Source organism: Pavona decussata, unplaced genomic scaffold, assembly GCF_977016875.1.
Source record: "Pavona decussata unplaced genomic scaffold, jaPavDecu1.1 SCAFFOLD_61, whole genome shotgun sequence".
Classification (NCBI taxonomy): Eukaryota; Metazoa; Cnidaria; class Anthozoa; order Scleractinia; family Agariciidae; genus Pavona; species Pavona decussata.
In genome coordinates this window covers 1969677-1985533 of record NW_028145482.1, presented here as the reverse complement: position 1 = coordinate 1985533, position 15857 = coordinate 1969677, and the positions used below count along the sequence as shown (strand labels likewise).

At 38.0% G+C, this 15857-nt stretch overlaps 1 protein-coding gene across 1 annotated transcript; it reads right to left on the bottom strand.

Moving 5' to 3' along the window:
• Positions 1-6261: 6261 nt before the first annotated feature.
• Positions 6262-7718, bottom strand: LOC146479028 (uncharacterized). Its single transcript, XM_085111112.1, is given in 2 exon segments — positions 6262-6975; positions 7422-7718. Coding segments are annotated over 2 exon segments (1011 nt in total).
• Between the last annotated feature and the right edge of the window lie 8139 nt (positions 7719-15857).

The window sequence follows — 15857 nt, the reverse complement described above, 5'->3', positions numbered from 1 at the left end:
CAATGAACGAGTTATAGCGATAGCTGACTTTTGACTTGGTTGGTTGGTTGGTCGGTCGGTTTTGTCGTTAACTTTCGGGCGTGCGCAGTGAATAAGTTTTAAATCCAATTAGTGGAAAAAACACGCGAACATTTATTGTTCACGGCGCATCAGGAAATTCTTATTCAATATGTAGAGAATAATTTGACGATCATTTAGTGCAAGAATGGAGATTTTTAGTTCAATCTGAGCAAAGTTACAAGTTTTTTCAGTTTTTCAGAAAGTCCGGGGTCGTAAACTCAACTAGTGAAAAAAAAACGTAAAAATTTTTTTCACGACGCGTAAGAATTCTCTCATTCATTCTGTAGAGAATAATTTGACAATTATTTTAGTGTAAGAATGGAGATTTTTCGTTGAATCTGAGCAAAGTTATAGGTTTTTTTCGTTTTTTTCTACAACTGCGGTTTCTTTTAAAAATTAAAAATAATTTAATTTAGAAATAATTTAATTTAAAATAATTTAGTTTGTCAGTTTTCACGCGAAAGGGGAACGTGCCATGTCACGCATCATTGACGTCGTAAACAAAATTATGCAAATTTCTGGTGAAATGAACACTTTAAGATCTTGTCAGCTTTCATAAAGGTTTCAAAGGGAAAAAATGTTTCATTTTCGAAATTTACAACTGGTAATTTATGGGAAAGCAAAAGGACGCGGTCGATAAATAATTCTTATTTAGCAAGAGCTTGTCATAGTTCATTATTTTTACTTGAGGATTGCGTGGACTGAACCCCAAAGGAAAAATTTCACGCATTTGTGTCGGGCATGAAATGTAATGCGATACTTTGTTGAACATATTTCCCTTTGTGAGATCGGCTTGCCCTACCGTAATTTTGTAATTTTAATTCCCAAAAAAACTTCACTTGCCCATCGGGCAAGTGATGGTTAGAATCCACTAGCCCGATCGCAAAATCCAGTAGCCCCGGACTATCGGGGACACGAATTTGCATGACGTAGCTGCACATGGCGTGCTTCTATAAACTTTGAATAAAAAAACACGTGATTTTTTTTTAATCGGCGTATTAGAATAATCTTATTCAATCTGTAGAGAATAGTTTGACAATCATTTTCATAGTACAGGAATGGTTATTTTTCGTTACATAATCGGGCAAAGATATAATTTCTTTTAGATTTCAAGGAGGTCTCCGTAGCCGTCTAAATTTCAATTACTTTCTGTCATCTGCATTCACGAGTTGGCTCACAGGAGCCTTTGATTTTTTCTAGCGTTTCGTTCGTCCATTTGTTTTGGAGGGGGAGTGTGTAGAGCGTGTGACACGCGTGTGAGTGGTGCGTGACGCGAGATTGTCTATACTGTGAAGAATGCCGGGAAGAGCGAGGACGAACCATGTGCTCATGGCTGATGTAATCGGACAGTACGCAGTTTGTACTTGTAATAAAACGTCGTTTACAGTTTAAGCTTGTGGAGTGTGTAACAGAATCATGCCCTCTCTTGATTACTAAAAATGCCTTCGATTAATAAAAAATGCCCTCTCTCTCAACCAATAATCCCTCAGTAATTTTGCCCTTTATTGATAAGAGTCAATAATTCGCACACAGTGCTGACGCTAGGAGCCTTTAAGGAAAACGCTTTATCAGTGGGCTGAGAATAGGACTCCGGTTCGATGTCTTATTGCAGTATTTCGTTCGGTAAGTTAGGGCCGATAGTCGTGAAAAAATCACTAAAAGCCTCTGCCATTTCATCTGCGGAATTTACGAGTTCGTTTTCAATCTTGACTTCGGAAATATTTCAAATTTTGCCACACTTGCATGAGGTTAGCTCATCCATCAGCATCCATGTTTTGCGCGGGTTCTTTTTGTTCATTTCTAAATTATGCATAAAATACTGCCGTTTGGCTTGTCTAATGGCATTGTTTGCTCATTACGCGTGTGTTTATATTGTTGCCAAATTGTCACATCGTTTTCAAGAGTTGATTTCCTCTTTATACAATTCCGTTTATGAATTTTACGCGTCAAATCATATGTGATCCATGGGGAATGTTTTTTACTAACCCGCTTTCTTTTAAAGTATATATGACAGATTTTTTTTATTTGCTTGTTCGAATCTTCATGATGTTCTCGTATGAAAATCGAAAAAATAAATTCGCTATCGATTTTTCTTCCTCTCGTTTGAGGCGGACAAATACGTGTAATTTCACTTCCGGTTGGGTACAAAACCGCGCAAGGCGAGAAACTGGGGATAGTGGGCCAGTGACGTCAATACAACAACGCTGCTTTCGCGGGATTCAGTGTTTTTGTTTTTCGAAGAAGAACACATGGTGCTGCGGTGTGTTGTGTACGGCTGTAGCGTCAAGAAAGACGAGAAAAAGGGGATTTACATCCACCAAATTCCCTTCTATGGTGATACAAGATCGGCAGCCGTGAAAAGGAGACGAAAATGGATTTTCGTTCTTGACACTGGACCCCGAGCAAGTATTCGGTGGTGTGCTCGATGCATCGCAAAGAAGATTTCACTCGCACGTATTCTCTCAACCAACAGTGCTATCAGGAACGACTGAAGCGTGTTGAAATTGGTGTTTTGCCTGTTCCTCGATTTTATCGACCGAAAGTTGAGCAAGAAAATTCAACTAGAGATCGTCGTTTGCATCGCCGTTCGGTAGGATTTCTCTCACCTCTCATAGTTGGAATGTGTGCACTTGATCAAAGTTCATAAATGTTCTGCTTTCCATTAACCTTGACTCATGGAAGTTCAGATGTGTAAGAGTACACTGATTTTAATTCTCACATAAGCGTAAGTTTGACTTAACGCGCGTGGTTGATTACACCTTTGTTATTAGCTACCCTCATTATTGTAGTGATTATGTCATGTCTGTTGGTAGAGCTTCATTTTTGTTTAATTGCTTTTTTTTCTTTGTCTTTCTGTACAGCTTATCATTTGCAATGGAACTTTTTATAACATGTGTGAGGGAGCAGCCCTCACATAGTCTTTAAAGGATGAGCAGAGATTCATGGGTTCACTCTTGAATGAATTTGTTGGATTTGAAGATAATGAATGATTTCATCTACTGGTTGAACACTTACAGAACATTGGAATCGTTTTATTCTTTCAGTCATAAAGACCCAATTCTTTGGTCACTAGAACATCCTTATATATAAATACATCCTTGCAAATAAATATGCTGTTGTTCAAACCTTTAAAATGGCCATTATTGTATTTTCAGTAAAAGCTATACTTCTTTAGAAACTGGTCAAGAAAATTTTATATCTTCAGAGTCCCAGAGAACTAAGGGAGGGGGGAAGAAGAAACTAGATAAATAAGTTACTAGGAATTGCAGATGATGCCAAGTTGTTAGACTCAAAAAAGGCCTAAAGGCTGAATCTTGAATAATTTATCATAAAGAGACTGGTTCGGATAAGGGAATGGCATGCTGCGAAAGCAACAAATTTTCAATGTTGTCATCTTGAAATAATCCTATGCTAATAAAAGCATATTTAACATTATTCCATGAGCATGCATTGGATATGAGATATGTAGGCAAGGAGGCGCTACGCTCCTCATTGGCTATGATCATTTCATATCCAACACGCTCAAGTGGAATGGTTGTTTTATTAAAAACAATCAAGACATATTGCTAGATCTTATTGATTTTGCTTTGCAAGAACAAGCAAAAGCCTATTTAATGGTAACTATTTCTTGGGCATGGTTTAATGTTTCATATACCTCCATGGTCGCCAAGCCAGTCAAATACCTGAAATTCTATAATACAAGGATCCTGTTTTTAATAAAAAAGGTAATTTCAAGTAATGTTGTCTAATGGTCACAAATTTAAAATATTTTATCCAGAAAAAAGCCCTCACACATTGAATAAGCATGTTTTCATTTTTGCCAAATTAATTCTAAAACATTTACTTAGAAAAAAGGCCTAAAGAGGTCTGCAGAAACTTAGTTTTGACACAATGTACAAACTCGGAGTGTCCTTCATTCTCTATGTACTGAAATTATCAACAATACTTGGTTTTAGGGGAGATTCCTTAGAAGATTTTATAGCTCTCTCAATATTCTAGGTTTCAGCAGAGTCTAGGAGGGTTTAAGGTGCAAATTTTATTTGTTTTAGCACATGTAAGCAAATTGTACAAGTAAGCAAACGAATAAAATGAACATGCATATATAATTATTATTGTCCTGCAAATCCAGTTTCTGCAATATTTTGTCTGTCTTGATTCTTTGGGCAGTATAAAAGAGTGACAGGACTGCACGACTTCCTAGCACATGTTTTAGCCTTTTTATAGTTTGGCTCTCACAAGTATATCTTTGATTGACCGCCCTCTTTTCTAACATATGAGGGGCAGGTCTGTAGATTTCTTTGAGCAATGGTTGTTGCAATGCTTGGCAAGCATGCTGTTCAGTGGTGGTGGGGCATTACTTATGAGTTCCCCAACAGCAGGATCTAGAGTTAAGAAGCTTTGAACTTTCAGCTCCCAGGTACATTTGGTAAGTTTCTTCCATATATTCTGAAAAAGGAGTAAAATCAAACAAACAAAACATTTAAATTTGGTAAATGACCAGAAGTACAGTCTACACATGAATGTTGTGCTGCACAGCACTAATGACACAAATAATGGATCAGAAAATTAACTCTACAGTGAAAGTTTGACTGCTGAAGCGAATTTCAAGCTAAACATTAGAATGGAAAACCATAAGAGGCAAAACAAAAAAAAGGTCTGGGACCTCAATGGGAGTCGAACCCACAGCAGAAATTGCTGGAGTTAACCCATGAATCCCTACGCATCCTTTAAAGACTGTGTGAAGGCTGATTCTTCACATATGTTATGAAAAGTTCAACTGCAAATAACAAGCTGTACAGAAAGACAAGGGAAAAAAAAGGAAAAAAAAAAACAAAACAATTATGCACAAATGAAGCTCTACCAACAGCCATGACATAATCACTACAATAATGAGGGTAACAACAATAACAAAGGAGTAACAAACCACGCGCATAAAGTCAAACTTACGCTTATGTGAGAATTAAAATCAGTGTACTCTTATACATACATGAGTTAAGGTTAATGGAAAGCAGAACATTTATAAACTTTGAAGTGCACACATTCCAATTATGAGAGGTGAGATAAATCCTACCGAACGGCGATGCAAACGACGATCTCTAGTTGAATATTCTTGCTCAACTTTCGGTCGATAAAATCGAGGAACGGGCAAAACACAAATTTCAACACGCTTCAGTCGCTCCTGATGGCACTGTTGGTTGAAAGAATACGTGCGAGTGAAATCTTCTTTGCGATGCATCGATCACACCACCGAATACTTGCTCGGGGTCCAGTGTTTTCGACTTCCATTCACGTATGAAATCCATTTTCGTCTCCTTTTCACGGAATTTGGTGGATGTAGATCCCCTTTTCTCGTCTCTCCTGTCGCTACAGCCGTACACAACACACGCAGCACCATGTTTTCTTCCTTCGCTCAACAAAAACACTGAAACCCGCAAAAGCAGCGTTGTTGTATTAACTTCACTGGCCCACTATCCCTAGTTTCCCGCCTTACGCGGTTTTGTACCCAACCGGCCGCCTCAAACGATTTTTTCGATTTTCATACGAGAACATCATGAAGATTCGATCAAGCAAATAAAAAAAATCTGTCATATACACTTTAAGCGGGGCGTGTTTATCAACCATTTCCATGAATACATTTTGCCAAACGTTCCACATAGCCTCTGGGTTTGACTCCAAATTAATTTTTATCCCGTGGTTGTTGTGCAAGATCGTCTAAGAAATGATTGTTATTAAAGTTTTTGAAAGCACGTGTTTCGATCACACGATTAGAGGCTACAGGTTCCTAGCGTATTTTGCGTGTCATATAGACCAGTGAATGATCGCCGATACCAAGATGAAGTACACCAGAATTTACTGTCTTTTTCAGGGGAGTTTGGTATACAAAGTTCAATCAGTGTCCTTCAGTTGGGGGTGACTCTAGTTGGTTCAGCGATCAACTAACTCAACCCATAAGTTGGCAAGTGTATTTCATAATCGTGCAATGGAGCTGTCAAGTTTTGTTACGCTGATCGCCAGTATATCAATTTTAGAGTTACCAATAAAGATTTTAAGATCATCGATATGAGTGAGCAAACTGTTGATGTTTAATGATGCAACCAAACTGCGCCCCAATAAATTGAAATTCGATGGCTTACCCTTTGAAGTGTACTCACAAGACTCTCCAGAAGGCACAGACGCATCTGATTCCCATTCGGAAATACTCTAATCCTCTCTTCAATACTAAATAAGATTTGAGGCAAGACGTGTCGTTCCCTGAGTGTTTAGATGAAGGCCACTTCCATTCAGATCATGTTCGGCAGAGATATTAGAGTGATCAATAAAGCCCCACTTATTCTGGTTGCAGTATCTCAGTATCTTGTTAACAGCGGACACTTTCATAGCCAGGGACTCTTCATCCGATCTAGAAACTAGGCCAGATACCGCAACTTCTGCTGAGGATTCACTACTTATCATAGAGGCTAGATCAATAAATTCTTCAACGCAGACACGCACAGAGGTACTGGATCGAAGACTGTTGGTGCCAACATGGATAATAATTTCGTGCGGGTTTTTCCGGAGTATCGGTTTGATATGGTCTCTCATATCAACTGTGGTACATCCTGGGAAGGAAAATACCTTGACTTTAGCAGTGCTAGACATTTTTCTCCCCTGAAGATTCTTTAAGATGGAGTCACCAGGCAATAATACTTCTCTTTTTCTTTGCTGGGTTACTTGTTTGGCTACACCTCCCCCCACTTGTGCTGCATTTCGCTCGCCCGTTGTTGATGTCCTTGTTTGTGAGCGTTTCGTGTCAAGTTTTGCCACTGCTCGCCGTTTTGCCGGTTGATGGTGTTCTTGGTGGCTTGTCTCTGTTATAGACTGGTTTTGTCGAGACTTTGTCTTCTTTTTCCCTTTCGAAGCGACTTCTTGAAATTCCTGGAATTTTGCATCAGGGTTTTATCAGACTGCGCGACAGGAAATGAATTCTGGTACAGGTCTTTCGAGACTATTTGGAGCGCGAGCTTCAATGAATCTCTTTCTTCCTTAATTGCTTTATTAAGTTCTTGCTGAAGTACCAAGTAGTCCTTATTGGGGGTCTCAAGTTCTTGTTGTAGTACACGTTTATCTTCCTTGACCACATCATGTTCTTGTGATTTGGTCAGGTTATTTACATTCTGTATTGAATGTATAAAGCTCCAAATTTTGGATATCTCACACCTTAATGCGTCAATCTCGTTCTCATTTTCAAGCAAGTGTGAGATGGAAGGCTCGTTAGAGCGAATCGCATTTTCATCGAATGCAGCAGGAAAAACACCAACATCTTCGTTTGGCGTGCCGTCTATTTGTCTGGCCTAAATAATCGATCGAAGTTCATCCTTTGCCCTTTGGCAGTCACTTCCTTGAATTTGTAAAGTTCCAGTCTTATAGAAGTTCACGATTAAAGATTTGGTCTCGATGGTCTTTCTTTGTTCATTCCGTGTAATCGCGCACGTGGAAGGTTCGATGTTTAAATGTTTACAACAGAAATTTATGAGTTCTTCGAAGGATCCGGTCCACGAAAATGTTGACTTCTTGTCATTAGAGTTTAATTTCTTTGTTAGAGACTGCTCAGGGTCCGAAGATTCCACCTGCTCAGTTGAACTTTTGAGAGAGAGCGAAGTATCACGTCCGTCCGCCATTGCGCCTCGCCTTCTGAATGTTGACTTCCCCACAAACAATAATGCGTAAAGATTTACAGTGAAACTCAACATTGATACACGAGAGGGGAGGAACGTGAATGCAAGGCAAAACTTAGCAATCTTTCCAAGATTTTTGGCGATGATTGTATGAAAATGGAACTGGCTCTTTTTGTGCCCATAATATCTGAAGCGTTTTAGTTAGAATGCTGCGGTTATGTTTGAAAAATGTGTTAGTGGTGTCCCATTTATTGCCGCTATCTTAAATTAATAAATATTAATTTTACGAAATGCATGAAACATGTCATTGTCGGTTGACGATGGTGTGAAAAAAAATATGAGCGTGACAAGCCAGAGAAATATAAATTCCCGCGGTATTTCTAAACACTCTGAAGTAAAGTTTTAGCAAACTTGGCTAATAAATGTTTAAAACTCGCTATTTGAGCTATGTGTTCAATAAAAGGAACGATAACAAACTGTTTATTGAATTCTTCTACTTTTCCTTGGCATCACCTGTCAATCAGTTATTTTTGAGAGCTATAAACAAAGGACAGCAACACTAGTCCATAGGAAAATGCGCAAGAATTCGCTAAGTTAGCCCCGTTTTCTATACCATTTCCATGCAAATGTATTGAATTGTTATTGAACTCTTTAGTCATGTCAGGAATTTTTCAAATAATCCTGCCGTTACCGACATTCACAATAATACTCCACAAACGTTTGTGTTTTTAAAAAAGGAAATGCCTCAAAGGAATTTAATTTACGGCACATTTGTGGAGTATTGTCCAATTTCACCCTGAAAAGACCTGTTATTTTCCTTTTCTCGAATACTACAGAGTTCCTTAGCGAAAGCAGATGTAAGAAAAGTGCTTATTTCAATTCTGGCAATATTTAAAGGCTAATTTTTGTCAAACAAAAATGGAGTAATACTCTTCCCGGCGGTGGAGTATTGACGATGCAGATAAGGAGATCAAGCTGGGAATGTAAAACGCGGCTGTCAGTGGGTCAATTACTGATTTGCAAAATCAGTTGAGCAAAACAATATCCGTAAAGAGTAATTACAAGCAGTAATTACCCTTATTGAAAAGAAAGGGAAAAAAAAGTTCTTTTTTTAGAAAATTGGAGATTAGTCTCTCTAGTAAACGTGGATGCAAAAATTGTGTCCAAGGTCTTAGCCGTTAGGATAAAAAACGTCCTACCATATATTATTCATCACAACCAGAGTGGTTATGTCAAGGATCGGTATATAGGTGAAACTGTACGTTCAATCTTTGATTTAATGGTTACTCTTAAAGAAAACATCCCAGGTTTAATGATTTTTATAGACTTCCATAAAGCATTTGAGAGCATAGAGTGGATTTATCTTGTTAGTTATCTAAAGGCATTTCAGTTTGGTCCAGATTTTATTCGGTGGGTTAAGACATTGTACAAAAATATACAAAGCTGTGTTATTAATAATGGCCTTACAACGGATTGCTTTGCTTTGGCACGGGGTGTCAGACAAGGTGATCCCCTCTCCCCATATCTTTTCGTGGTCGTCGTGGAAACTCTTGCAATAGCCATTCGACAAAATTCAGCGATAAAAGGTATAACAATTAGTAAAGAGGAAACAAAGCTTCTCCAATACGCTGATGATACGATAGATAGATAGATAGATAGATAGATAGATAGATAGATAGATAGATAGATAGATAGATAGATAGATAGATAGATAGATAGATAGATAGATAGATAGATAGATAGATAGATAGATAGATAGATAGATAGATAGATAGATAGATAGAGATACTTCATTATAAAACACCATTGCAGCCATAATCTGACAGCAGTTCTGTCAGATATGGATTCAGCACGGACTCTATTTACTCTGCTGGATGTTTTTAGGGAACTGTCAGGACTTAGGATAAATTCATCTAAAACTGAGGGAATGTGGGTCGGTTTTTCCAGAAATAATAAGCGAAAACCCTTTGGTATTAAATGGCCCGATGAACCAATTAAAGCTCTCGGCGTCTATTATACTTATGACATTAAATTGCTTCACGAAAAAAACTTTATTGAAAGGTTAGTGTTAAAAAGCTTATAAATATTTGGTCTTCAAGAGGTCTTTCTCTTTGTGTATATGCAGTTGTTTTTAGGGGATTCGTATAACCTCCTCCACAAAAATGCCTGCTCAATGGAGCGCCACATTCCTTTCCCATTGTTTTACCCCCCAAGCACCCTAGTCAATCACCATCGAGGCACTGTTCAACGATGTCAAATAAAATTGCTGGTTACAAAGGCCACTTCCATTCCCCGCTGGCTTTGTATTTTTTTTTTTTTTTTTTTTTTTTTCACTTCTGGAATGGCTAGTCATGGCTGAAACGCCAAAAAAAAAAAAAAAAAAATTATCGAATGTGAATACAGGTGCTTCTTGCGCAACAATTTTACATTGTTATCTGCTGGGAGATTCGAAATCTTTGGGAGAGTGCAGTCGATCTTCCTCGCCTGATTGAGTTGACAGTTGGTGAACATATCACCTCTATGGGTTTGGAATCTCTGGAGCAGATATGTTTGTGCAAAGTGCTACAAGAGAGTGACTCGATTCAAGAAAGCTAAGAATGGAGAAGAGATTAAGGAGATGTCCAGTATTCATCAGTCCCTTTAACAGAGTTAAACGACAAAGAGCCGATCAATGTCGCACATATCCCCGAACAAATTGCAGCAAGAAAGCGAGTTTCAGCAGCAAAATCTTTAAAGTTTACCGACAAATCACGGGACAAATTGGGTAACATTTTGGTTTCCTCTACACCGACAGGATTGAAGGCAAAGCTTGATAAAAAAGCAACTTTCCGTAACCAGTTGGCAAATTGACGAAAATGTCGCTGTTTCCCCTCACAAATTCCTTGACTGCAGTCAGTTGATAGGCATTCAAGGGAGAAATTTTGAGCTTAGAGTGCACGGTGCCCAAAGCTCGCTCAAGTTGAGTCTGCTATGATGTTTTTCATTATTCCAGCGAGAGGCCTACTAAGGTCAAGGTCAGCCTTCCACATTTTAGAAGGTTCGATGTGATTAGCTTATCAGAAAGGAATGTGGCACTCGGTTGAGCAGGCGTTTGTGGGGAGGAGATAATAGGAGTCCCCTAAAAATGACTGCGTGGGAGGCCATACTTTCCCACAATTATTGTCATTTGGTTGACTTGCGGGATACATGCTTCGCACATATCAGTGCAGTTAAGTCCTGCAGCCACTTCCCCAGGCTTTGTGTTTTTAGTCTACTTCAGCTTTGTAACCTTGAAGTACGTTTCTGCCTTTATCCATTGCTTGGTGGGGGAGTCGGCTCTTAGTGCTGCGGAATTAGCGTGCTTGAGCTGGTTGAAGAAATGCCAAAACACTCTTTGTACGATGCTGGCCAGAGGTTTCATCTCGTAGTGCCGTGGAGTGTTGGGCTTTTAGATTAATTACATTTTTGACCTGCCTACAACTTTTCCGATCCACAGCTGGTCTATAAAACAATTGAAAGCGCTAAGGAGATAAGTGAGGCTTTATGTTCACGCTATGTTACAAATAATCATTGGTTAAATGCAAATCTACACTTAAATGTTTGCTAGGACATCTGCCAAGCTTCTGCAGTTATAGCAATGGTCCTGTATTGCCTCTGCAACAAACAGTTCATACTGACTCGTCAGCGTCAACTCTTTCTGTTGTCTTGGCATCTATCACAGTGACATGATTTCAGGAGATTTGGGATACAATGATCTGTACAAGTAGAGAAATAAAAGGATTCAGCTTTATGAAAACTATACTGTCTTTTTTAACTATCAATCAATCTTGTATTGACTGGAAGTAGCGGAGGTATACAATGATTAACAAAATTGGAAATCTGCTTATCAACAATGCAGTGAAAGTTTAAGTGTTTAGGTGAATGCATGGATTTCAAAATTAGCAACAGCTCTAGAAAACAAATAGGAAACCACATAAGGCACAGCAAACAATTCATCTTAGGTTTGACTCCTGATAGGAGCACTCGCATTTCTTTTTTCCGAGTATGCCTATGTCATTCACTGAATAATACATCATTCTCATTTATTCACCAGGCTTAAAATATTCCATCACATTTCTTCCATTGCACATATGCCACACATTGACATTCCAATCCTTGCAGTATGTAGGATGTTTCTCCCATGAACGTAGTTTAATGGCTTTAGCCCCCACGAGTATCCTGTAGCTCAGTGGTAGAGCGTCCGAACTAGTAATCGTAAGGTATAAGGTTCGATCCCTGATAGGAGCCCTCGGATTTCCTTTTTCTGAGTACGCCTGTCATCCACTGAACAATACATCATTCTCAGAGTGATAGTTGTCCTAGCTTGATTCACCATCAATTATCCAATTTAATTTTTTTGTCCCTACTATTCCCTAAAACCCACCCTTTCCCTACCCAAACCCATGGAGGTTACCAATAACATGCAACCCTCCGCCTTCAAAAGGGTTGGATAAAGTTGCGTTTTGGTAGACGTTAATAATTTGAATTCTGACGAGATTTCAAGGTAAGAGAACCTAAAAACTGAAACATTTACCTAATTGCAGATAGCGAATCTTTATCAAAGTTTATTTCAAGCCAGTTTAAACTAAATGTGTCTTTTACAGAACATAAACCTTTTAAATTACACTGAATGTTAATATGGAAAATCAGCGATGCATGTAAGTTATCAAATTATCATGTCCAATTTGTGTAATTAAAAAAACAAAAAACGGTTTCCTCTAAATGACAGCTTTCTTGTAGCTTAAAATGGCTCAGAAATCAACTTAAATAATGTTTTCCTTTCTCCTTGATGGTAAAAATTGTCAATTCTTAATTGGCTCTGTTGTTTTAAACTTGTCAGAAATCAAAATAATTTCAACGGTTTTTCTTTGATTGGCATCCACCAAAACCCAGCTTTAACCAACTCATTTTTTACGCAAGTAAGCTACGTGTTATTGATAACTGCTTTAAAAAAATAACAAGAGAGGGGTTATATTCCAATATCACTCGATATTGCATTATGATGCAATGTGGGCTTCATTAGAGTTTTGTTCAGGGGATTGGGTCCGAGGAAATATTGAGAGTTATTGTCTGAGAAAACCAGGCAGGTGGTCAAAGATCGGGGTCGGCCAAATCGTTCCATACTAACATCATAGATAGGTTAGGTGGACTTATGTACAAATTTACTTAAGTTTGCTCTTGAAGTGTTTTGGTATTGGAGATATGAGATCCACTCTCCATCACCCTCTCAGGTCCTAGTTTTTCTGGTAAATTTGACCCAAATTTGACAGCCAGCAAAAGCTGTAAAATTTAGCGAACGAAGTTCGTGTTTTGTACCTGATATAAATGGACATGGGACTTCTTGTAAAAAGCCAGAGATATGCGAAATAAGCACAAGTAACTCTACAACATTTAGTTTTGGAATACCTATATTTCGTATCTGCAACTGAGCAAGAAACGGGCCATTTTCGACTTCACGCAGAACACACAACTAAAACTTCAGCAAAAATCGGATGCCAAAACCAAACACTCATTCCTTCCCTCTATTACAATCAACAATAATCTTTTTGGGCCATTCAAACAGCAAGATGCTACAACACCTCCATTTCTCCTACTACTCGATGTCATGTACAGCACGACACCACGCCATCAATGTGCTGTCTAAGCCGCTCCTGGATTTCGCATTGGGTTTATCTTAAGTTAAATATATACAGTTCATCAAATTAGTTCCACAAAAAATTCAAATCCCCTCTCTTGCAAATTTAACGGAAAGAAAATTAAGAAAACACGAAAATAAACAAAAAGACGCCATGTTGAATTTGGTGACTCGGGATAGACTGGGAACTAGTTGGCTGGTGGTAAAGTAGCCAGGGGCTAGCCAAGGCTGGCCATGGATGATTGTTCCACGCTGTTTTTCATAAGTAAGCTTTTGATTGAAGGAAGGCTGGTTTAGGCTCATGCCGTAAGTGGCAAGGAATAACAAACTATTGGGAAATGAAGATACGAACGAGAGCTACAAACATTTTCCTTGCTTAATTTTAAATGGCCTACATGTTGTTATGCTTGCTGGGCAGGGAAAATCGCTTTGACATTTAATTTGTATTTTGTGGGCTTTGAATAGGCGAACTTTCTGGGTCAAGCTATCTTGTACCATCAAAGACAGGATTGCAACGAATCAAATAAGAGCCAAAAACACAAGAGTAATCTGGAGAAACAATACCGTAGCCTAGTTGGAAGTCTTGTTTGCAGATTCACTTGCAGAAACTCTATTTTGTTTTTTTCTTTCCAATACAAAGGGAAAAAAATTCGAAAAAATAACGTCATATTATTTTATATCGTAAGAGACTATACATGTACGAAAGTATTTTATGACAATTTTGTTCTTACCATATTTACATTTATTACGTGACATATGGTCTTCGCTCCAGTCTTTTGCGACAATATTTACTTTGTAGTCAGAGGCGTAATGTACAACGCAAAATAAGCTGCTCATTTTCAACTGTTGACAGTGTGTGCGGTCCACCACCATACGCGCCAAATGAGCTTTATGTTATTCCTTTAAAATCATGCAGAAAGAATTTGACAGATTATCTAACTAATCTGGGTGTCAGTGGAAGTCGAGGCTTAGGGATACTGATTAACGAGGTTGATGTTATTCTAAATTGCGCCGGATTGTATTCTCTATCAGAGGAAGACAGAGAAAGGATTACTGTATGTCCAAAGCAGAGATACGAATTAACAACACATTACCAGAAGTTAAAATCCAGTTGTTCTCACCCATCTCACAGAGGTGAAGCGAAAAAATTAAAAAATACTCGTCGGGTAAACAAACAGGTGTCAGAAGAAATATTTCAGGAGTTTCAAGTTTCAGTTTCAATAGGATCCGGTAAGTACAATAAGCCAATATTTAAATTATTTTCTCGCAATTCACCAATTTTTGGTAATTAATTTACTCTTTATATGTTACTTCAAGATATTTTCACCTTACCTGTAGTTTCTTATCTCTGCTAATTTAACAGATACGATGTTTTGTTACAATGTAACAAACATCTCATTCAATTGAAATCAACATTTCAAATGTTGTTTCAGCCCTATGTAACACTTTTCGAAAAGGCCACTCAAGCAGATTAAAAGTGGAGGATGCTACCTCAAAATTTGAGGACAAGCTTAAGGTGAATGTTTTGAATTAAAAGTAAGATTACTGTTCCCCTGGACGATATATAACTTCTTTATTTATTCGACCCGGAAACAATTTTGTGATGATGCTAATAGAGTTAAAGAGTTGGGCGTTGCAGATTCTACGTTAACGTGATGTTTTTTGTTTATTCTCTGATTAGCGTTCTTGATGGTCCAGCAGCTCCTTCTTCCCGTCTCCTATCATATTCATCAAGGTTTCAAAGCGGAGACCCCAATTGATCTGATTTCGCCACAATGTTCGTCGTTCGTCGTTTGTCGTTTATTTATACATTGTAAGATGTCAAACCACGTGACTAAAATTTAATACATCGTATTATTTCCTAATAAAAAAAGTCGTGGCATTTGGTCACTATCAATGGTCACCCCTTCCACGGGTAGAAAAGGGATAATAAGTTCCTGTTAATGGTTTTTGGCTCCCCCTGTCTTGCTCTTGTCAAAATAATAATAATAATAATAATAATAATAATAATAATAATAATAATAATAATAATAATAATTATAATAATGATAATGATAATGATAATGATAATGAGCACATTTGTCAGCTTTTAATTAAGGAATCGAATCAAAATTGAAAAATAATATGTATGATTTTATCCAGAAAAATTTCAGGTACTTATATTGAACTGGTAAACAAAGGAAAACAAACAACTGGTACACACGATATGTTCTATTGAATATTGTCATTAATTAAGTCACACCTATTAAGGATGAAGTGGAAACACTGGAAAGGAAGGCAGTGATTTGACGAAGAAAGAGTCTCCAGCAAATGAATGCAGTGGATTCCACTCTACTGAGTTAGACTTTGAAGGCAACATTAACTTATCACATTCTGCTTCTTCCGAGTCTGAATGCACACTACACAGCACTGTTACTGACCTTAAAGAACAAGACGAAGAGATAAGCTTTTGGGTGGATAAAGAACAGCATCAGCAAGAGAAACGTGCA